The following is a 23,104-nucleotide window of genomic DNA, read 5'->3' on the forward strand; positions in this document are numbered from 1 at the left end:
ATCAGAAGCAAAATCTAGTATCACAATTATAAGAAACTAGAAGAAAACTGTTAGAAAAATAGACCATCAAACAAGCAAAAAATATTATACAATTTACATAATAAAAAACACACAACTCTTTTAGTAATGGCTCCATGTTCAGTAGAAGAAGAAAATGTACTGGAGAAACCACAGCTATCCAGGTTTGATAATAAACCAACCCTCGTCAGTATCATTATCCTTTGTGCTCCTTAAACCCTTTGAAGCTGAAAGGCACAACTTAAGCAGGAAACTTATCTTAAATATATATTACAACTTCTCAAATGGGAAAATAAGTCCCAAACTTAAAAGTTTGTCATCGAGAAACATGAAATCATACACCTTGTTAATAAGTTAACAAAGTCTGAATGCATCTTCCCAGCCCTGCTTCCTGACCTGCTGGACACGCGAATACCCTGAGAAATATGCGTGGACTTCTCTTTAAGCTTGGCCAAGGGATTCCATCTCATGTGGGGTTTCCAGCCGGCGGCTCAACATATTTATGGGGTGATCCAGGAGGGCTCCTGGGGAACTGTGCCCTGAGACTCTTGGCACAGCCAGGCCTCCGCGATGAGAGCACCGTGGCTCAGGGGGCAAGGGGCGGGGACTCTGGGTTAGAGTGAAGGCAGCTGAAACTTTCTGCCTAGAAAACCCATTAGACATCATAACTGGGATGCCGTATGGAGTGTAGCTTCGTGCCCCACCGGATGAGTAGAGCATTTTATTACCCAAAAAAGTCCACAAGAGCCTGACAAAATGTACATCTCGCTGTCTTAGGAGCCTCACACGTAATCCTCTCAGCGAGACGGCAAACACATACATACAGGGTCCCAAAGTCGCCACACATAGGGAAAGGGGGAAATTGTAGCTCAATGTACCTTCATTTACAAGATACTCATTACAAAGCTTTACAAACTATTTTGTCTCCATACAAAGGAAAAATTGTGTAGTCTCCATTAAAAGGAAAAATTTCGTAAAATTTCGTAATGAATTTTACAAAATTTTTTGTCTCCATACAAAGGAAAACTTACAGTCTCCATACAAAGAAAGAATTTTGTAAAATTTTGTAATGAATACTTTGTAAATAAAGGTACGTTTAGCTATAATTTCCCATTTTCCCTATGTCGGGTGACTGTTGGGACACCCTGTGTTTTAAATTATATATAACAATTATATGTAACATGTATTCAGTTCCATCTGAAGCTGCATTCTGGAACAGTTCCACACGCAAACACCATCGGGTCCCCTCCGCCCAGCAATTCTCCCGGCCTGGGAGCTCAATCAGGGGACCCGGGGCACATGGACACAAACGTGTCTCTCGTCCACCCGAGAACACGGCGGTGCTGGGGCCCTGGGGCGAGACGGCCCCGCACTCTCTGTCTTCATGGTGTATGTTCCTGGGCACCAACACAACTGTCAGCTCATGTTAAAAAGAAAGGTGTCTGCGTAAAAATGGGATGTTTAGATCAGAAAAGATGGGCCCTGGCATGGAGCCAGGCAGGCTCTCTCTAGCGGTGAGCCCCTGCGTGTCAGGCGGTGCCCATGACCTCACACACGAGCCTGGCAGGGGGCTGGGGGGCCTCCCACCCGGGCTCCCAGCTCTGGCTCGTCTCCACCCAGTGTCCAGCTGGAGGCCACACACCACGTGGGGCTGCGAACACCAGCACACTCAGAATGCCTGCTTAGCGGGCGGTGGGACAGAAAAGCTGGCACACCCACATTCCTACCCGTCTCCCAGCCCCCCTCAACAGCGCAGCCAGCGCCAGGGACCAGGGTGGGTGGGCCTGGCCCTCCTCCTACTGCTGCAGAAACAAAACCAAAAGTAGGGGAAGATCTGAGCAATTCTGACAATAATATAAATTAAGCGATCTTTCTGAAACGACCTAGGAAAAATGAGTCTATCACTCCTCCCTCTTGGTTTGGAAAAACAAACCCAACACCAAGGGCAGCTGAGGCGGAGTGAGCAGGGGTGACGAGCGGGGCTGGGGTGTGCGGAGGCCCGGCCTCGCCGACGGTCCCCCTCCCCACAGCAGGGCTGCCCTCCTGTAAGCCGGCTCACGTGCCGCCTCCCACTGGGGCCGCCGCTTCACTCGAGACCCCCACCACCCCTACTCTTCAGCAGAGGTGCTGCAGGGTGGTCGTGGGGGGACGGGAGACAGGCACAGATGCTTACTTGTCACAAATGCTCTTTCAGACATGGGTGCCAGGGCCGGTGCGCAGATAACAGCAGACACAGCGTTCCTGCGGCTGTGTCTCCGGTAATGTGGAAGTTCTGACTACGCAGGAAAATACCGGCCAGCTGTGACACTGAGGATGTTCCTGTTTGGGCAGGGGAACTGAGAGATGTAAAACTATCAGTCATTTTTTTTTTCCTGCCCGTGTGGGTGTGTTTTTATTTAGGGGAAGGAAGGAGGGATGTGATAAGGAAAAGTCTATTAAAATTGTGAGACTGATCCCAAACACCATTACTTATGTCACTGCCCTCGCATGCAGCAGAGAAAACCTCTGGCAACTGCACAAAACTACTCTTGGTAAAAGCACAGCGACCAATGAGCTATCTATGCGGGTCATCCTCGGTGTCCTTTCCTCGCTAGGAAGCCCTTGCTCTAACGAGGGAGGGCGCGGGAGCGTCCCTTCCCCGCCCAGCCTGCGCATGCTCCTGCGTCGTGCTGCAGGCCCCGAGTGAGGAAGGGACGCAGACCCCCCGTGCGGCACATTCGTTCCCCTGATGGGCTCTGTGGAGGGAACCACTTGCGCAGTCTGCAGGACGCGGCACAGGCAGCTGAAACGTCAGCAGTCAACACAGTCTACCGGGTGCTGTCTTGCATGACAATTTCAGCCAGAGTGAGAAATTGAAGTTAAAAAAAAAAAAATTCTCTCTCCCCACCACTTATCTCAGACTCCCTCTTTTTCTCAAGTTGTCTTTGCCTATGTAGAAAATAACAGGAAAAAAAAAAAAAAGGAAAAAACAAATCAAGCAAGCAAATAGCTACTAGGACCTAAGAACACAACAGATAACCAAAACCCCGACAAAATAAGTTAATATTTACCAAAATAGTTTACAGCACCAATCTACATAGATGTAAATACCTTTCTTTGGAAATCTACGCTTTGGGCCTTTATGATGCTCCCTCTGGAACGTTCACAAGTGAGATTTAGGAGGACGATTCTGCACAGTGAGAGGGCCTGGCGTGAAGGGCGAGCCCTCGGCTGCCCACCGGCCCTCCACTGGCTGTGACACCAATGCTTGCGTTTCTCTCCAAGGACCTTCTGGGGCAGAGGGGGCAAAGTCAAGTGCTATTAATTTATCAGGCTTCCTTCTACCAGATCTGTGTCAAAGGCCAGATTGGAAAGAAAGGGGCAGCCAAGTTTGGAGGCAGCATTGACATTCCCGCGGGGTCCACAGCGCCACCTCCCTTCAACACCGGGGCCTGTGTCTCCTGAGCTGTGCTAGGAGGGAAGTAAGGCCCATCAGCGCTCTTGCTGCCTCTGCCCGCAGTCCACGAGGAGTGTGTGGGACGGTGTTTGGCCCAGCCCGGCCGGGCTAGAGGAGGCCCACGGCCTCTCTGCAGACAGGGAGCTGCAGGCTGGAGTCTCAGCAGCACCCGCGCTCTCCGACTTATGGAGGCAGGAGGCCCAGGGCAGGGCCAGCATCCCTCCGCGGATGCAAAGCCACAGTGTGGAGAAGAGAGACACAAGAGAGACACAACACTGACACAAAAAAACATCACACGTGGACAACACACACCAAAAGAGACGCCAAAAGAACAGGGGAAAAATATCGCCACATTCCAAAAGAAAATCAAAACCCACAGCCGCGTGGGGGAGAGAGACACAAAAACTCAACAACTATGCACTGGTTTCAGTTTCACCACGCGTAAGACAGAGGCCAGCAGCATGGTGACGCAGACGTGCCGTGGTCCTGGACCGAGCTGCCCTCTGCCTTGAGAACCTCACAGGAGCCCAGAGCAAGCGTGGGAGGGCAAGAGTCAGTGAGGCAAAGACCCACAGGAAATAGTTCTAAACTCCGCCAATCTGAGGCCAGTCCTACACAGACAGTCTTGGGTTCCAGTTACGTGGGGTGCAGGCAGCAGCGAAAGCAGCGGAAGCAGCAAGAACTGGCCCAGGCCTGGACGGCGTGGGCGGCAAGACCCCGGGTTTACGCATGTGCGTGCGTGGAGCCAGCCCGCCCCTGCCCTAAGGCCTTCGTTCCCACCGGGAGCGAGCCCTTCCTCCTTGTCTGAAAGGAGCCACCTGCCCCGGTGTCAGAGCAAAACCATGCCCAGAAGGACCGGTGGGGGAGGGGTCCCACCCTAACAGCCACCTGGAAGCAACTCGGGCAGGAGCAGGAGAAGGAAACGGTCCTGTTGCTCCTTTTTAAGCACACAGCTGTCCTTTGGCTCTGGGGTGGGGCTGCGGGGCACAGCGTTTTGTGGTACTGTCTCTCGTCTATGGCTACCATGGAGACTGAAGGGGGGCTGGCTACTGGGAGTTTGGAGGATGCACGTGTTCCATCCAAAGCAGTCCTCAGGACGGGGAGCCTGGTTCCCAGGATAAGGAGAGAAGGTGGCCTCTGTCCCGCTGAGGGAGGCAGCAGGGTGCTGAGCCAACGAGGAGAAGAGTGGCTTTCTTGGTTCAGAGGGAAGGGAGGAGACACAGAGGCCAGCCACAGCCAAGAGGCCCCCGCCAGAGAGCTGTCTGGAGGTAAGCGGGGCCGCAGAGCCGGGTCTGGGCAGGACACGTGAGCCGTGGCTGTGGTTGCGCTTCACGTAATTGCACCTTCAGCTGCACTGGGGGCGTCGTGGCTGGGGGCGGCTCCTGTTACACTGGTAGGGAGAGCGGGGTGCCTTCCTGTCTCCTGGGGGTGTCCCTCGGGGCTGCTGCCCCCTGTAGGGGGCAGGGCTGCACGTCACTTGCACTGGTCCAAATTGCCCTCAGGAGTCCTTGCTTGGTCGGCAGCCAGGGACGCCTCCTCGCTGTGCCACAGACCGTAGCCAAAGTAGATGACAAAGCCTGTGGGCCAACAGCGAGAGACGGGGCGTGAGCGGAGCGGGCCAGGCCCGGGAGACAGACAGAGGCCGCTGCCCCAGGCCTTGAGGCCCCACAGAAAAGCCTCTTGCACGGGCACGAGCCCGCAGCCAGCGGCCCTCCCGGGCTGACCTTCCACATCTGGAGAAACCACATGACTCTTCAAATAGAGTCGGCAAAGGTCACTGTCTGCTTCCACATCTGGCAAAGCCACGTCTCCTTCTGGACAGCCTCACGCCGAGGCATTTCCTTAGCAGACTGGGAGGCTGGGCCGGGGGCCACAGGAGGGAATAGGGCCCTTCAGCCGAATTCCCTGAAGGCCCGAGGCCCCGAGAGTCCTTGGAAGTCACGCTAGCCCCTCCTGGGGGGGGGATTTCCAGCAGGTGCTAGAGGTCCCAGGCTGTCTGGACAGCCCCTGCTACCCCTGTAGGAGGTTATCCAGTCGGGAATCCCGCTGGGCAAGAGGCAATGAAATCGAAAAGTATCTAAAAGGGAGGGGACGAGCCACAACCTATGAGGAGCTCAGTAGTGTTTTAGAGAGAACTGCTGACTACGTGCTTCACTGTGTTACGAAATCTGAACCAAGGAGACTCTACGACACTAATTGTCCAGCCAAGCTGGGGGCCAGGGGAGCCCAAGAGAAGCCAGGACCCTGGACACGCTGGTCGCAGCATAACGTACCCACGAGCATCCACACGGCAAACCGCACCCAGGTGCCCCGGTCCAGCTGCATCATGAGATAGATGTTCACGAAGATGCTCAGGATGGGCAGCACCGGCAGGAAGGGCACCTGCAGAGACATGAGGCGGCGTCAGATCTGCCGGGGTGGCGGGCTCGGTGATGGTGCCTATTTGCATCACTCAGCAAAACTACCTAGCAAAGGACCGTGCACCTAAGAGTCGCGGGGGTTGTCAGGAAGGGTGCGGAAGAGGAAGTGAGCGCCAACCTCCAGCCTGCACCCCAACAGATGTGGGCAGATCCCAACAGGTGGGAATTTGGTTCTAAGCTATGAAATGCCAAGGTGAGCGCCATCCTAATTCTCCTCCCAAGGAGAGACTAGAAGGGGGACTTCTACATCATCTCTAAGGTCTGACTATCCTGTTATTTGTATAATCAAAAATGCAGATGCCTCGCTCATCTCCAAGGCTTGGGAATGACATGCGACCCGCCTGGACATTTACAAGAAGCCACCGTGGGCAGGTACACCTGCCACCTGGGGCCAGACCTTTCTTGGCAGCACTGCCTGTGCCTTGGGGCTCCTGCCCCGTCTGCCCCGGGAGGCTGGCTGGCACCCAGGCCTGGCCAGGCCCACACAAGGCCAGCCAGCCAGCAGGAGGGCCAGTCTGTGGCCTGTCCCCTCCTTGAACGCTCACCTTGAACGAGAGCTTGGTCTTGCTCTCAGGCTGCCTCCAGATGATGCCAGTGACCAAGGTGGAGAGGAGGACAGATCCCGTGAGCACGAAGATTGCCCACGGCTCCCCTTGGGTCAGAGCCTCCTTCCCGAGCACGGCCACGATGCAGAAGATGATGATAAGAGTGGCTAAAAGGCACAGGAGAGAGGGGTGCAACCCAACTGTGTCTCAAGTTCCCACAATATCCTCGGTTCCCCCCAGATCCTGGGGGGGAGGGAGGCTCTACTTCTGAAGGAATCAGCCACAGTTGGGACGGAACAACTACGTCGCAGTCCGGTGGCAAGACAGATGCGCGTGTCTAGCACCTTCCCGCCCCCAAGCCCACTGCCTGGGCCCCGTGCCACGCCAACAAGCAAGACCCCAGACTCTGCACGGGGAAGGGCAAGCTCTTACCTATAAGGCTGGTTGAAATGTTCACAATCAGCCCAGAGAATTTGGAAGGCTCCCTGTTTTGGGGTGAGAGTATGGCTTTAAAAGAAAACATCTCTGCTTCTGGCAAGAAGCCCGTCTGGGAGTCGTTGCTGTTCCCCAGCTCGCTCTGCTCTACCTGATCCAGCTCGTCCGACGTTCTGGCCATCTGGTACACCAGGTTAGGCTGCTCCGGCTGATACCTGCAGAGAAACGTACCGCATGACCACTGTACTCTCCTTCAAGCAGGACGTGCGTCAACTCAAGTTCTTAATACGCCCTTACAGGTAAGTTGCGGGAACACAAGGCACAGAACGGGAAGCAGGTGGCCAGAGTGGCGCCCCCTCTCGGAACGCAGAGACGGGAGCAGAGACCCAGGTCTCCTGTTTCTGGCAACACCCTCCTTGGTGACTCTGTTTTGGGTAATGTGACCTCCACAGCGGGGCAGCCCAGGGGAATGCCCCGGGAGGGCTTCTCCCACTCTGAGAAAGATACGCGGCCTCTTCCCACAAAACGCAAGCTGCGGGGAGCTACAGGGAAGGCCAGAAATAGAAGGCAGTAACACTCGATCCTGCGTGGCAAGGACAGCCAGGGAAACGTGCCTGCGGGCTGATGGATTTGAGAAATGCTATTTGTGTGACTTAATTGGATCAATTTATTTTAAAACTCCAAGTGCCTCAGAGTAAATAACTCTATGTTATTTACTGCTGAGTGCTGAACTGAGCCCGCGGTGCAATTGCCAAGACAGAGCTACCTGCAAATGAAGCCCCTGTTCTCAACGAGACGCCTTATCTTCGCACCCAAAATAAGCAGAGTGCAAATCTTCTCCACCAGCTTTGGAAACAGAGTGCTCCGTGAATGACTTTGCATATGATCGCTTGTAAGCGTGAGCGTAAAGACACGGAACCACTTTTGCACTGATTCACTTGTGCAACACCACTCGGTCCATTAAGAAAGTGAGGGGCCTCAGAGGATACTCTAGCACTGAGCCTTTGCGGAGGAAAAAGGGGTCCACAAACTCGTTTTAGCTGATTCTACACAGACACTACTAAGTCTTAACCCAGGTTTTATGTTAATTAGCCGCTGAGGACATTCAAAATGGAATCAATGACGTTGCAAGTGCGAATACCTGGAAAGAAAGGAGGCGGCTCTTGTGGGGAGACCAACGCCGAACGTCTCCATGAGCACGTGCTCTCATGACGAATGCTGCCCCGGCCACCCCCGAAAGCAGAGCCCTCTCCCGCATAGCAAAGGACACTGGAGTCCAGGGATGTGCTTTGGGAGCAGCACGGGGACAGGACAGAACACTGGAGCACCCACCTGGGCCCAGAGCTGCATTACTGCAACTGTCCACGGGGCGTGCCTGGCCCACACAAGACTAAAACAGCCAGAACCTGGTCAGCGGAGGACGCTCCACACCATGCAATGGGACTCACTCCACCAGCCATGGTGCAACGAGGCTGCAGAAGCATCACACTGACCCAAGTTTCGCAGCCCCTGGAGTCTCCCGGTTCCTATCCGGGCCAGCCCCAGTCTCCTCCATCCTAAGAACCTGGACCAAGGTGTCATCATTACCCTAAGCCTTCAAAAACTCTGATCCCAGGATCCAGACCCGACAGTTGGACAGAGAACCTGTCTCTACCCTCCCAACATCTAGCCAGAAAAATGAGGACCCATGATAGAGGGAGGGGAGGGGCCGCCCCTAACCCTTCAAGGACGTCCTCCCAACTAGGCGCTCAACCCAGACCCCACCCTCTCCTCCACAGCCCGGATGGAGCGATCACCAACTTGAAAGTTACACCTTATAAACAATGTCAACTGTTAAAGGTTACCAGGTGCATCGCCATACATACCGTAAGACCAACACGCAGGCGGCCACCAAAGAGTAGGCCAGGAGGGTGCCAATGGACATGAGGTCCACCAAGTCCTTCAGGTCAAAGAGGAAGGCCATCACAGCTGGGAAGAGACAGACGTCAGGATGCATGGATGGCCCTCTGCACACGCCGACCGCCAGGCCCACCACCCACCGCGGTGCAGGGCACACGAAAGGCACTGCTCTTACTCCCACCCCTGGCCTTGCCATGGAAAGACTGGATTCGAGCAAAGACAAGTTAATGATTAAATTACACGCAGTCCTCAAAAGACAGTAATACTCACTAACATTTGTTTAGAGAGTATTTTCTTCTTTTCTGATCCTAGTGGCAACTTTGTAACCCCTATCTATACCTCCAATGGAGAAACTAAAGTCCACAAGGGTTAGGAGACTTATCTAAGGTCACACAGCTCCTAAGTAGACGAGCCAGGATGTGAACTAGGTTCTTGTGACTCTGCATCCAGTGTGTCTTCCTCTACACTGTGCTGACTCACAAACAGCCAAGTGCATCCATCCATCATCCATATATTGATCATCCATCTTCCATCAATCCCACCTAATCCATCATTCACCACCCATCCACCCATCCATCCATTCATCCCATCTAACCATCCATCTTCCATCAATCCCATCCAATCCATCATCCACCAAATTAAAAAGAGTCAATCCTGGATTTGGTGAATGGCACCAACTTCACAGTCACTCGAAAGATCGTGGTTTGATGGCCTTTATCAGCACGGGAAGGAAATTAAGGGCCTGCCTTTAACACGATCGAATTACATGTGAACACTGAAAAACATTTCCTATTTCCAGTTCCTCAATCCCTTAAATATTCTGGCCACATAGGGTACCCCTCAACCTGGCCACTGCAATCACTCTCGAGAGCTAAAATCACAGGAAAAATTTATTAAATAATTTAAAAATAGCTTTCTTTTATTATATCCTATGAGTCCAAAAAAGTAAGTGCACTTCCCTAAGGGCATAAATAGCAACAAAACCCGGTGAGCGATTCACTCACTTTAGATGGTCCAGTGTCTCACCAGTGGCCACGGGACAAGTTGCTGTGGTATGAATTGTGACCAGTGGCCTGTGCCCTAACTTGCCAAAAAGACCCACCACTCTGCTCAGACGCTGGGAGGACCTCAGCCACTTTGGCATAAAAAACAAACCAGGAGTCAAAAGCCAACCCTACCCTCACGGGTGGGCACCCTCGCTTCACCGGAGCCTGCGCTGCTACCTCTATGCAGTGGGATGATACCTGCCTCTCAGGCTATAAAACACAACCAAGAAAGGAGGAAACACATGAAACAAGTCCATCTAAATTGTCCTCTCGGTGATGCACCTGATCGCAGAAAGTGAACCTCCTCTGGGTCTGCCGCCACGTATGAACGCGGGCAGACAGCTTCATCAGCAACACCCTCAATATCCCAGGGGAACAGGGGGAACACTTTAGAAAATGCTGATTGTAAGGAATACTTGTTTTCCAGAGAATTCCGTGTGCTAAGATGCACGGACACTGAATTTCCAGGTGCTAACAAAATGTCTCCCTTGGTGTGCACCATGCAAGAAGTCAGCCTGCCCAGGTCTGCACAGGGAAACGCTCCGAGAGGGGGAAGGACAAATGGCTCTGCAGGACAGTGCGTGCCACGCTCTGCCCAGTGAGTGGACAAGAACGTTCAAACTCTTCAAGAATTCCATCACGTCCTCTGCCACACTGGCCGTATTAGCCTTTGGTCAAAAGGACAGGTATCTTTCAACGAACCAGTTTCCAAGTGTGTTAAAAAGACCAGTTAAAATTCCTCACAGACCAGTACGATTCAAGATGTCTCCCTAGGGAATAATAACTCAATTGCGAAAACGCTGGCACATGCAGTGAGTGCCCGCACTTACCAGCGATGGCACCGGAGGTTAACGTGGCGATTATTGGTGTTTTGGTCCTATCATTGATTTTGGCCAAAAATTTAAAGAGCAGTCCGTCTTCAGCCATGGCGTAGATAACTCGAGGCATTGGAAACATGGAGCCTAAAAGACTAGATTGGGGGGAAAAGGCAAAACGTGTGAGCAAAACTGGCTCATGAGGGATACGGGCACCACACACGACCAAGCACAGCTTACCACTGAGGAGAGGGAGCCCGCATTTCTCACAGAGAACTGCAATCCCCCACACTGGGAGGCCCACAGCTGGAAGACCCGGCATTTAGTAAATCAACCCCAGAAAAAGCACACGCTGTCAGCATGGACTGCGGTAAAGAACGGGAAACACCTAACATAAACCGAGATGAAATCCAGTCGTGGTCTATATGGAAGGCTAAGTGTACGTCTCCTCCTGCAATTGTTTCTAGCTGAGCCAGACAGAAAATGCAAGCACCGCTGCATTCACAAGGACCTCTCTGTGGTGCACCGACAGTGAGCAAACGGTTCCTACTGACGCGGGCTAGCGGGAGACACCAGGGCAAAAACATTTCTCCAGCGTGATCGTCAAACTAAGGGCCAAAATATGGGGCTCAAAGAGGGGGCTGGTCCCGTGGCTGACATTAGGGACAGAGGGCCAGAGCCTCGCTGAGAAGTCAGCCTTGGTTCTTCGGGATGAAAATGTCAGAAATACAAACAACTCTTGGGATGATTAACAGCAACGACAAGGGGCGAGAGCCACCATTGGCGCTGAGGTGCTGGCTCTGACTCAAGGGAAGAGGGATATTAGCGGCTGACTCGTGTCCCACAGGGCCTCAACCCGGCCTGCCAAAGCCTGGCTCCCTCCCTTGGACTCCCAGGGGACAAAGCCCCTCTCACCTGGCGGAAAGCGCACAGAGGGAGCCCACGGCCACCGCGTACTTGGCGCCTTCCCAGCCCACGTGCTTGAAGGCGTCGGGCAGGGGGCTGTCCTTGTCCAGGCAGAAGTACGGCATCATGAGCGTAAGGGCGGCCGACACCCCGAAGTAGGCGACGAAGCAGATGAGGAGGGAGGCAACAATGCCCACGGGGATGGCCTTCTGCGGGTTCTTGACCTCTTCGCCTAGGGGCAGCCGGGGTGAGCCTGAGCAGGGCAGGCGGCCAGGGGCGCGGCCTCCCCGCGTGACACCCAAGGGCATCTGGTGCCAGGGAGCCCACGCACGCCACAAGTAACGGCCCCACAGTGCTCGACCCTATAGGACAGGGTCCTTGGGGGTTCCGGGAACGGGGACAGCACTCAGTATCACACACCAGACGGCCCACGGCCCAGATGGTGTTCTCGGCCTACACATCGCGGTTCAGCCAAGGAAGAGACTTGTTTCCCTTGGCCGAGAAAACCTGGGAGGCTCAGTGGAGCCTGGCCGGCTCAATCCACCAGGATGACGGTATTTTTAATGGCCTCATTTCTCCCGGATGATGCACCGATGTAAAATCAGGCTGCAGCTACACTGCCATTATCCATTCTAACAGCAGGACCGTTAGCCACGTTCCTGATGCGGTTTCCTGTCAGGCACTGCCACTCAGGGACGTGGTAAGGGGGAGGTATCGGGATTAGCAGGAAGCTGCAGAAACACACGTTACTCACGCGCCGGAGCGCGGCAGCGGGACGGGAAGCGGCGAGCCCTATGCAGCGTCGCTGCTATCTGCTGGCGAGCAGAAGGCCCGCGGACGGTGGCGGGCGAACGTACCTGTGGTGGCGATGCAGTCAAAGCCCACGAAGGCGTAGAAGCAAGTCGCTGCCCCTGACAGGACGCCAGAGAATCCGAAGGGCATAAATCCACCAACGCCAGGCATCCCTCCCTTTGTGTTACTAGAAAAAAGAGCCACAGTCAAAATCACAACACCTGTGCGCAGTCTGGCTCAAGGAGCAGCGCTCATCTCCTGAAGAGAAGCAACGCCAGGCAGTCACCACCCCCACCAATCACGGTCGCCTTGCCCAGGGCTCCAGACCCTCTGCCCGAGACCTGGGGGTGCTGCCACCCGCCACGGCGTTCCAACTCCGTGGGCAGCCAGCCTCTCTGCCCTTCGTGACCCCAAACCAAAAGGGTGCACAGTATTGCCCTTTCCAGAGCACCTTCTAAACAATGACTCTGGCACAGAGAAGCAGGGGCTGTGGTTGGGGGGGGTCCAACAGGAAATAGGGAAGAAGCCAACCACTGTGGCTGGCCCCACCCCCTCCTCCCCAGGAAGCCCCCAGAGGGAGACACAGAGCCACCAGTCAAGTGCACGGACCTGCCCCTGGTCCCATACTTATCAGTAACTAAACCTCAAAACAATCATTTTTGGGAGAAACTCAGGTTAAAAAAAAAAGCGTACTGCCTTAGTCTTAAGCACCCACATGCATAAGGTAGAGTCTAGGGGGCCGGGGGTTGCACAGCTTTTGCCTGGTGGGTGGGGACCGGCTCTGGCACGGCCCTGGCACACTGCAGGACTCGGCACATATCTGCTAAATTAATGAATGCAAAGTCAAACAAGCACAGTTTATAAATGCAGATGTCCAAAAGAAGACCAGCTGCTTGAATGTTCAGCAAACAGTCCCGGTGAATCTGACACCCATGACCGAAGCTGCGCCCACGTTCAGCACGGCGCTTCGGCCCATTCCAGGGCACCGTAAAGTCCTCCAAGCCCCTGCTCCTTCCCCTCCATCCACACCTTTGCCAGCAGCGGGGCTGCAGGCTTCTGTCCTGTCACAGGGCCACTGTGAGCGGCCCCGGGCTCATGAGGACAATCACCACCCTCCTCTGTCCCTCCTACTCGACCAGGCTGACAGCCACCTCCATCCGACCGCACAGGACAACCTGCCCTACATCACATCACTTCCTGGCGCGAGAAGCAGAACCATATAGGATATGTGTAAGCGATGGATGTAGGAAAACGTGTTACCAAACAAGAGCTTTATTTTGTTATCTTAAAGTGTGACTAACTGACAACCGAAGTACAAACACAAGCAGCCCAGGAGAAATAAGTCAGCAAGGCCACAGGACAGTCTCCCAGTCCCGACGGCCCACTGGCCGGCCTGCTCCCACTGTGGACATAAATCAGCCAAAGAACGTGCCACCCTGGTAAGCAGACTCCTCTTATAAAGTGGCCTGAGCTTAAAACAAAACAGGTGACAACCACATGGCTCAGGAGAGGGAGGAGGAGACCCCAGGAGGAGGGGAACTCAGGAGTCAGAATGTCTTCTGTGGGCTGGGGCCCTCTGGCTGCCAGGACGACAGACGCCCACTGGCTCCAGTCCTAAGGCATCACGAGCTATTGAAACGGCTGCAAATACAAATAAATGAAGGCCAGTATTGCCGGGATGCTTAGAACAACCCTGAGGCACAAGCACCTAGAAAGGCGTTGAGAATTCCATTTCCGGGGAGGTGGAGAGTGCAGGGACTAGATACATCACTGAACTCCAGAAACAGATCGACTGGCAGAAGCGGCCTAAGGGCTGGCACGGGCCTTCCTCACACAGACAGGCAAAGAACAAAGGATGAGGAAGGTGGGGACGGAGGGAAGCAAGGGGCTGTGGGTGGCCTGCAGCGGGAGGAGGCAAAAGAAAAGGCTTCATAGTTGGGTCCCCAGGACTGTGGCGGGGGAGGAATCAGATACACCTCCAGGCCATGGGACGTGAGTGACAGGTGAAGGCGCATGTGAGCAACGATATGCCAGTGCCGCCCACTGACCGCAATGTCACCTCGTGACGAGGCGAGGCAAAATCCAGGTCTCACTTCAGCGTTGCTTGCCCTGCAGAATGGGTGGCCAGCCTTTCTGCATTGTACCCAACTAGCCACTCAGAAGTTAGCAAAGACAGTATCTGGGAAAGTAAGGGGGCCAGGGCCGAGACGGTCCCCCTGCACGGCCTGTTACCCCTGCGTGAGCGGTGAACGTCTACGGCCGGGCTCCCATGTCCTTACACCCGCCACCCTGACATAAACTGCTAGCTGTCCTCGAAAGCCACACTCCCCTGTTCTACACAGAAATGGGACCTTTAATTATTTTAGCTGGATGTTGGATGGGTAGATATATTTAGTATCCAACTAAGAATCAAGACTGTTTCTCTAGTTCGATAGCTACAAGGTGCAGCCACTGGACTAAGTGCTGATCAAGGAGATTTAAGCAGATGTGGTGTCTGCGCCTGCTGAGAAATGTCTGGGGATCTAGTGGGGGTGCCCTCTACTTGCCCCTTCTCCTTCCTGCTCGCTGGAGCAGGAGGAGCCACCTTGGGTCCTGGGGTGACCTTGGGAATGTGGCCCATGGACTGGCCACCAAAGAGAACCACAGCTTGATCTTGGTGAAGCCAGTGTTATTTTGAGGTTTCCACCCTAACGGACAGATACCTTGCAACACTTTCTACACGGGCTTCCACATAGGATGGATGCTTTGCTACTGCCGTATCTACAGAACACTGGATAAGAAAGCCAGCGGTAGCACAAGTCAAAGGCAGTGAGGAACCAGCCAGTCTGTGGGTAACACGGTAACACCCCTACTGCAGACCAAGACACAGACTGACTCCAGGCTCCAAGGAGCCTTCCCAGACAGCCACGGGAAGAGCATCCTAAAATCACAAACCCAGTGTGGTCAAAACTGCCTCCAAACCCACGCGCACTGAAGCTCCTCCATGTTATATAGTTTGGTTGGGAAGTGCCCTACTATTTCAGAGAGACAAGCAATTTCATGCAAGGCTACATGGCTGTTATCAGAAATACAAATCTACAGCTGGAAGGAAAAAAAAAGAACGATGCTTAGAGATTTTAACAAAATGAAAGAGCAAGCTCGACTCCAGTCCTGTAGAGCTCCCCCGATTCCCTACCATCCCCAACAGCTGTGCCCCGGGCCTGGGGGGCTAGGCCTGGTAGTGAGTCCATCAGATGTAACTGAGGGGCCCCACCTGTGATCCGGGGGCTGGGGCAACAAATGCTGCTTTGTCTGGGAGGCCAGAACAGTTCATCATCCCCAGGGTGTCTGTGTGAGGATGACCAATGAAAGTAAATACCATCGGATGGCACAATGTCTTCATAAAAACAGTAAAATTAAATCTCGATTGGCAACCAGGACATGAGAGGTACCCATCTTTCATTCCTGACCTACAAATAGCAACCAGTAAAATATGCTCTCAAAGTTTTTAAATCATATTTTGAATTGGCTTTACTCCACCCTGAATTAATGGGCACTGATAAATTTGGCACAAATATGACTCCGGAATGCTTGGGAATGACACATTAAAAGTCCTCATTTCTCTGTAACAGAGTTTAGGAAAGCAAGGCTGTTTTCATTTGAACTGTTAACCACATAATATTCGCGTTAGTGAAGTTTCATGTATCCAATGCAATAGTTTCCTGTTTACGCTCTAGTAATGGCTTCCAGCCCCATATCAATGCTTGGAGGACACAGCTGGGCACCTGGCCCTAAACCAATGACCCTCTGCTGCCAATACCCCTAAAGTGAGATAGCGCTTCTCAGCCTTCCTTATAGCCAGGTGTGGCCGCCCCTAGATTCCTGCCTGTGGAACACGGCAGAAGGGCCGTGTGTCTTCTGGGTCTGTCCTTGACAGCCCTGGGCGCGCTCTCTTCCCCAGGCTCTCCTTCCTAGGAGAGCTGGGCCGTGCTTGTGCCCACAGCACAACCCTGACCAGGCAGATGAGGACAACGTCCCAGGGGATGATGGAGCAAGATGGAAGACATCTTGGTCCCCAGAGGTCTGTGGCAGCCGAGCTGGCCAGCCAGCCTGGACTGCTCATTTCAGAACCTGAAACATCACTTTAAAGCCCCAGCATTGTAGGAGGGTCTCTTTAGCATCCCAGTTTAACTTCCAGCCTGAATTAGAGTAGAATCGCAGATAAAACCCAAACCCCCACTCTCCATCCTGGGACCTGCAGAGTCACCTGCTTCATTACGACTGTTTGGCTCTGTTTCTTAGATGACCTGAGCTCGCCAGAAGGCCTGAGAAGGCACAGGGTGGAGAGCCGGCCGCCACCTCCAGCTCCAGTGTCCACGTCAGAGACAGGGCCACGGTTGTCAGGCTGAGGCCACACACGTCAAACGTGGGAGGAAGATATTGTTATATTCATATTTTGGTACTTCAGTAATTCTGAAAACCTTTGGCCAAAGTTCCACATATTTCTTCTTCCCTCTGTGTTACCACTACAATAGGAAGGCATTTAAAGGTAAAATGGATCAGCACGGCATCGCGGAGACGATCTTTGCTGAATACAAAACGCAGACCGCTGGCCGTGAAACAGAACACGAGGAAAGAGAGATTACTGAGTGAGTCCGACGACGACGGTCCTGAACTATACACAATTTGGAATTAGAGCGACGATTCTGATTTCCTAAATCTTTCTCGTCATACAATGTTCTGTCCGATTCAGGGGAATAAACCTTCGCAGAAACTCCAAACATATAAAATACCCTCAGCTGCAAAAAACAAAACAAAAACATTAACAAAATGTATTCGAAGATGTTTTTCTAAAAAGGCACACACTGTCCTAGCCTGTTACAGACCCAGATTCATGTATGTGTCGTGAAATACCAACATGGAGAATGGCCACACGCGAGGGACAGAAGAAACAACTCACTTGTTCAGACAGAGATTGCCGGACGTATTCTGGAAATCGTCCTCCGTGAGCTGCCAGTTTTTAATTGATCCTTTCACGAATCCTGACACCATGATAAAGCCCAGGACCAGGACATTGACACAAGTGAATATTTTGTTGACCATGGCCGACTCTTTCACACCAAGAGTTAAAAGTCCTGAAAAAGTGCACAGACAGGAAACCTTGTCTGAGTGGTAACCACACACCACGTGGGCCCCTCCTGGGATGGGGGTGGGAGGAGACTGGGAGAGAACCTGGGAGTGGAGGGGGGACTCATCGTCTTTCTAGGGGCAGGAACCTAGGTAACCCGAGTCCGAGGGGTGTTTCACAGGCTCTCAGAGTTGGTCTTCTGGATCCCCTTGAGAATTAAGGGTGTCACCCAAGGGGCACCCAAGGACTGCCGAGATCAGGACTATGACAGTCAACCGCCCGTGGAAAGCCCCTCGCAGAGGGTGCAGAGGGCCTTGACCCCCCCATCACGCCGATCCTTTGCACTAAAATGACATTGCTGGGAACCGACCTTCAGAAGCAAATCCAGGAACAGACGCTGTGCTCAAGTTTCTTGGTACAGTGAGAATTTTTCAGATGTGGGAATCATTCAGATTGACTTTGGGATGTTAGTAATATATTAGTAATAACAACTAGCTGTGGTTTTGGAACCACTAACACACATGGTTCCTCGTCAGTGCATATTAAATAAAGTCTGAGCTCAACTAGCTCTAGCTTGTAAACTCGCATTAAAATAAAAAGTGATAAAAATGCGCAGGAGGAACCTCTGACAGCACATCCCACAGGACCGCCTTAGGGGGAAGATACCACTCGGGGACTTCCACAGCCGAACTCTCTGCGACACAGAGAGGGGCTGAAGGCAACACCCAAGCACCACCATGATCTGAGACCACTGCTCTGCCACGGATGCCTGTCGTACATTTTAAAATAAAAACTGCTGTGCCTATGAGATTGAGTTCGGAAGTGCAGATGTTAGAAGAGAATTGGGTAGTTAATCACAGGGAGAACACCTTGCCATGCATCCCTACCTCTCACGTTTATTATTATAAAATAAAATCTTACTAGTGCAAGAAATATTTTCTGATACATGTTTCTGCCAGCTGGACCAGAAATACTGCCGAGACCAGCCTGGGCAAAGTTATTTCAATTATGTGATGTGTAAAATAAGGCATGTCATTTTAAAAATTCATCCAAGATTTTCTAACCCCAAATATGAATTTATTTGCATTTCAGCTTCATGTTTGTGGAGCCCCATGGAGCGAAACTGTCATCCTGCTGGCCGAGACACGGATACATGTCGCTAACTAGAAGTTGCTCTCAGCTGTGTTCAAGCAGTGTCTGGAATTTCAAAATTCTGTAACCACAATTTTGTCATGAAACTTATTTATTCAAAGGGTGTTTTGATGGTTGTTAGGTGTAAAACCATCCGAGACGCCGTTAGACGCCCCAGGCACACATTAGTGTTCCAGACAGACTTCATTCCTCCACATTTTCCTGGCTGATGAATGACCACTTTCCTTGCCAAATGGTCATCCACTGAGTCAAAAGAATTTTTACTCCTGGGTCACTTGTGCAAAAAGCCTGCAGCGCTGACAAAATCTTACTCCACAAACAGTTACACTAAACGCCTGAGCTTCTCTTTTAATTAAATGGTACACAACTCAACAGCGATGAAGCAGACCAGCTCTGTGTGAACCTATGAGGAGCCAATCAAGACATCTGCATGAATGACGGAAACAGAGCAGAACAAAAAGAAACGGTGCAGAGGTGTTAAAGAGAAACGGAAGGAAGGAAGGAACTTCCTAAGAGCCTGCCATAAACGCTTTGCCCACGGGTCCGACCCGGTCTCTTTTTCAGTGTGTGCTTTACCTGTCAAGATGAGAATTATGATCACGGCGAATATGTCGGGGGTTTCGGCCAGCACCCCCGGGGCATTCAGGGCCATGTGTGTCCGCGAGAACTGCCCGATGGGTCTGCCTATGAGCTCATCGAACGTAGCGCTCCAGGCCCTTGCTACGCTTGAAGTACCTGCCACAAAACACACACAGCAGAGGGATTCAGGGAAAACAGTTAGCAGATATTTGTCATCGGGCTCCACGCTGACAGCATCCGCTCAGAGGTAATAGACGGCGCGTTGGAATCTCGCAGCAGCAGCCAGACCACAGCGTGTGCGGGGCCAGGAGTGAGGGTCAACCGAGGCTGGGAGTGAAAAGTAGGAGAAGGCTTCTGGGGCGTGGAGAGGAATGCACACGTGTACTGTGTGCATCAAATACATTTACATCCCAAAAAAAATTTTACGAAACAATCACCCTTACCACCTGGGAGGCACTCGGATAATATTTACTTAATGCTACCTATTTTATTTCATTCAAAAAATACTGATGACAACTCACGAAATTTATTTCATAATGCACTCCAGGGGTACATCTGGCAGTCTAGAGGAACATCGCTTAGGAAGCCCCTTTTCCAGGACCCCCTTGGCAACAGAGTTGATGAGACCTGCACCCCAATAACATGATTCTCTCAGCAAGAAGAGGGGCCCAAGGATTCTTGAAGGGGTAGCCCCCCCATCTCAGGGACAAAGCCAGATGCTCATCTCAGAGCAGGTATCAGCCACCTCTGCCACTTTGTGCCTGAACCTAACATGGAGGTCAGTGTCCCCAGAGTGCAGGACCACAGACAAAGCCCAGCCCTCCTCGTTCTCCCCAAACCCCAAACTCCCCAGCCTTGAGGAACACAGAGGCAGACCCAAATGCCAACAATAGTTGGCTTCTCTCTCTCTTGTTTAATTTTTTTTTTTTTTGAGACCAAGTCTCACTCTGTTGCCCCGGCTGGATCCAGGACCCTGCATCATAGCTCACAGCAGCCTCAAACTCCTGGGCTCAAGCAATCCTCCTGCCTCAGCCTCCCGAGTAGCCGGGACTAGAGGTGCATGCCACCACGCCCAGCTAATTTTCTCCCGTTTAATTCTGAAGAGAGTCACTGTTGTGTTTCTCAGGAAACATCAAACACCACTCAGAGTGGTGTTTCTCAGGAAACATCTCTAAAATTCCAGTATTTGCATATAGCGTTTTCCTTTATTTTTGTGGGCCCTGTGGGTGACTATGGTCTGAATTATCCACAGAACTCTGCCAGAGTGATCTGCATAGACATTCAATTTTGTTATTTGGTCTCACACTGAGTACTTTTCCAACAACTGAAAAATGTAAACACATGGCTTCCTCCTGAGTAGCCAGTCTATTATGAATTCTGTAAAAATGGTCTCACTGTCTCCCCACCACCCCTATGTGGCCAGCTCTGCGGATCTGGCTCCCAAGCCCCGTCCTGCTGGATGGGAGGGGCTCCCCAGCCTTTACTTCCCAGCTGCCCCCCTTCCCATTTCTGCATCATGCCTTTTTAAAAAATTGTTTGCTGAAAAAAACTGCCCTTCCCCAGGAGCGAAGGCTGAGAATAAATTTTCATAACACATGCAAATAGTCTTACACAAGCAAACAGCACTCTGGCAAGGACTCTTTCATTTGTTGGTCTAGAAGCGGCAAGCGCTTCATGCTCAATGTATATTTTATGCCCAGGTAAATCCTCTGGAAACATAACGGTCCACTTAAAATGGCTACACTCCCACTGAGAGACTTCAGCTTGTGAGAACCATTTGTGGTTATAAGTTTTGATGCCAAACTGGAAAAAAAAAGATTACGAATTTGATTTTAGAACACAGAAGGGGAAGCTATGTCGGCGCTCAGCAGATACTGCAGCTGCTGAGAGAGAGACGAGGTGCTGCCCAGGGGCCCAGAGGGCGGCCCCCTTCAGGGCTGGGGAGTCCCAGGGAGAGCTGACACCCAAGGGAGCCAGGACCCACACGGCTCAATTTACCACTTCTTACTGGTTTTTTGATAACATTGCCGAAAAGCTTGCTTAAAAAATAAAATTAAATGTTTAGTAGATATCTGTATTTTTATTTCTGTGAAGTGGCCATTCATACCCTTTGCTTATTATGTGCAGGTGTTTGTTTCTTTTAAGTCAATGTGTTCAGCCTCAGCTGTAGTCAAAATGCAAAGAACGTTAGAGAGGAGCAAAGCATGTCCGTCTACAGAGCTGACAAGACTTTTCGTTTCTGGTCCCTTGTCTGCTGGGTGGCCGTGTTCGGGGCTGATGCCCAGTGCTGCCGGTGAGGGCAGGGCCCCGGCAGCGTGGAGAACCACATCGACAAAGGCCTTAAAAATACGCAGCCCCACTTACGGAGACATTCTGCTTCTTCAGCAGTTTTAAGGAAAAAAAATCATGGCTATGCCCGAAGACAAAAAGTAATTAGCTGTTTGTAACAACAAGAACACAACTGGAAACAATCTAAACATCCCATAAGGACACCCAACGAATTATGCTATGCGTATAAATCTATACAATGGTGTGCAACCATTGGGAACGCTACTCCAGAGTAACAGCTAACAGTACGAGAACTGTTTATTGTATACTGTTGTATGAAGAGACAGACTGTATTAAAATATATTATATATTCCAATTCACAAAAGTAGTAGCAATGGGTATTTCTACTTTCCTCTTTGTATTTTTCTTTATTTCTCAATTTTTTCTCTTTCAGTGAAGTATTTACTCTAATAATCAGAAAAAAAAATACTAAAAGAAACTAAATACTTTTTAACAAATTAGAAACATCCTGTTAACGCTATGTCTCTCTTGTTAACAGGAGTGACCTGCTCGTGGTCTGGCTTGGTCCCTGCACGAGGGCACAGGGCAGAGCAGGCCAAGCCAATACAGTGATGCCTGCAGGCTACTTAACCTTCCCCGAAAGGACCATGGGACATTGCGACAGGCGAGCGAGGAGGCAGCTCCTGCAGAGGAGCCAGGCTCTGGGGGCACCCACCCACATGCCAGAGGTGGGAGCAGGCAGAAAAGTGGCGGGGGGCGCAGGCCCCAGGGCTCTGGGACCTACCGATGATGTAGGAGAGGATCAAGTTCCAACCGGTAATGAAGGCCCAGAGCTCCCCGACGGTGACGTAGCTGTAGAGGTAGGCAGAGCCCGTCTTTGGGACTCGGGCACCAAACTCGCCGTAGCACAGGCCGGCGAGCACCGAGGCCAGCGCGGCGATCAGGAAGGAGATGACGATGGCAGGGCCCGCGTCCTCACGGGCCACGGCTCCGGCCAGGACGTAGACGCCGGCTCCCAGCGTGCTGCCCACCCCCAGGGCCACGAGGTCGAAGGTGTTCAAGCAGCGGGACAGCCGGCTCTCTTCCCGGCTGCAGTCCACCACCTTCCGCCGCAGCATCTGCTGGCCAATGTTGAGCAGCACTTTGCACCCCATTCTGCTGTTCGAATCTGCCGAGAAAGAACAGAGGCGCTGAGTCATTGCTTCCTGCCTCACACACTACCCTCATCTTAGCCATTACCGAAACGCAGACAGTGACCAGGTCTTTTACAACCATTTCCTGCTAAGACGGTTTAATTCTTCGAATTCCACCATCGCTTGTCAGAACAGCACGACTTCTCCAGTCTTGGGTCTCACCAGCCGGTGTAGAAAAGTCCCAGCAGGGCCAGGTGCCCAGCGCACTTGACCCAGGTCTCTCATTTCGGTTCCTCTTAACTGAGAATCCTCCGGGGGCAGAAATGACCCAGTATGGGGAACACAAATTAGTGACATTGTTTCTACTCTCAGAAATCACGTCATTTACCGGGAAAGACAAGGTGCTCTTTCAAGTACACTGTAAGGGAGGCAACCCAAACCACATCGTGATCATTAAAACCCAGAGGTCATGAATAGCCAAGAGAAGCCTTTTTAGATCTTTCCAGGATCCTCTGAGAATAAGGAACAAGTT

The 23,104-nt window shown here is 52.1% G+C and overlaps 1 protein-coding gene across 1 annotated transcript; it reads right to left on the bottom strand.

Moving 5' to 3' along the window:
* Nucleotides 1-4,739: 4,739 nt before the first annotated feature.
* SLC7A1 (solute carrier family 7 (cationic amino acid transporter, y+ system), member 1) lies at nt 4,740-22,593 on the bottom strand. The gene is made up of 11 exons (XM_012642131.1): nt 22,224-22,593; nt 19,148-19,306; nt 17,252-17,426; nt 12,378-12,499; nt 11,530-11,752; nt 10,630-10,769; nt 8,720-8,822; nt 6,852-7,069; nt 6,420-6,586; nt 5,728-5,836; nt 4,740-5,031 (listed from the first exon to the last, which is right to left on the bottom strand). Exons 1-11 carry the CDS (start codon nt 22,591-22,593, stop codon nt 4,928-4,930), a joined length of 1,890 nt encoding a protein of 629 aa, XP_012497585.1. The 3' UTR covers nt 4,740-4,927.
* Between the last annotated feature and the right edge of the window lie 511 nt (nt 22,594-23,104).

This window comes from Propithecus coquereli, unplaced genomic scaffold (assembly GCF_000956105.1).
Source record: "Propithecus coquereli isolate 6110/MARCELLA unplaced genomic scaffold, Pcoq_1.0 Scaffold175, whole genome shotgun sequence".
In the NCBI taxonomy this organism is placed as follows: domain Eukaryota; kingdom Metazoa; phylum Chordata; class Mammalia; order Primates; family Indriidae; genus Propithecus; species Propithecus coquereli.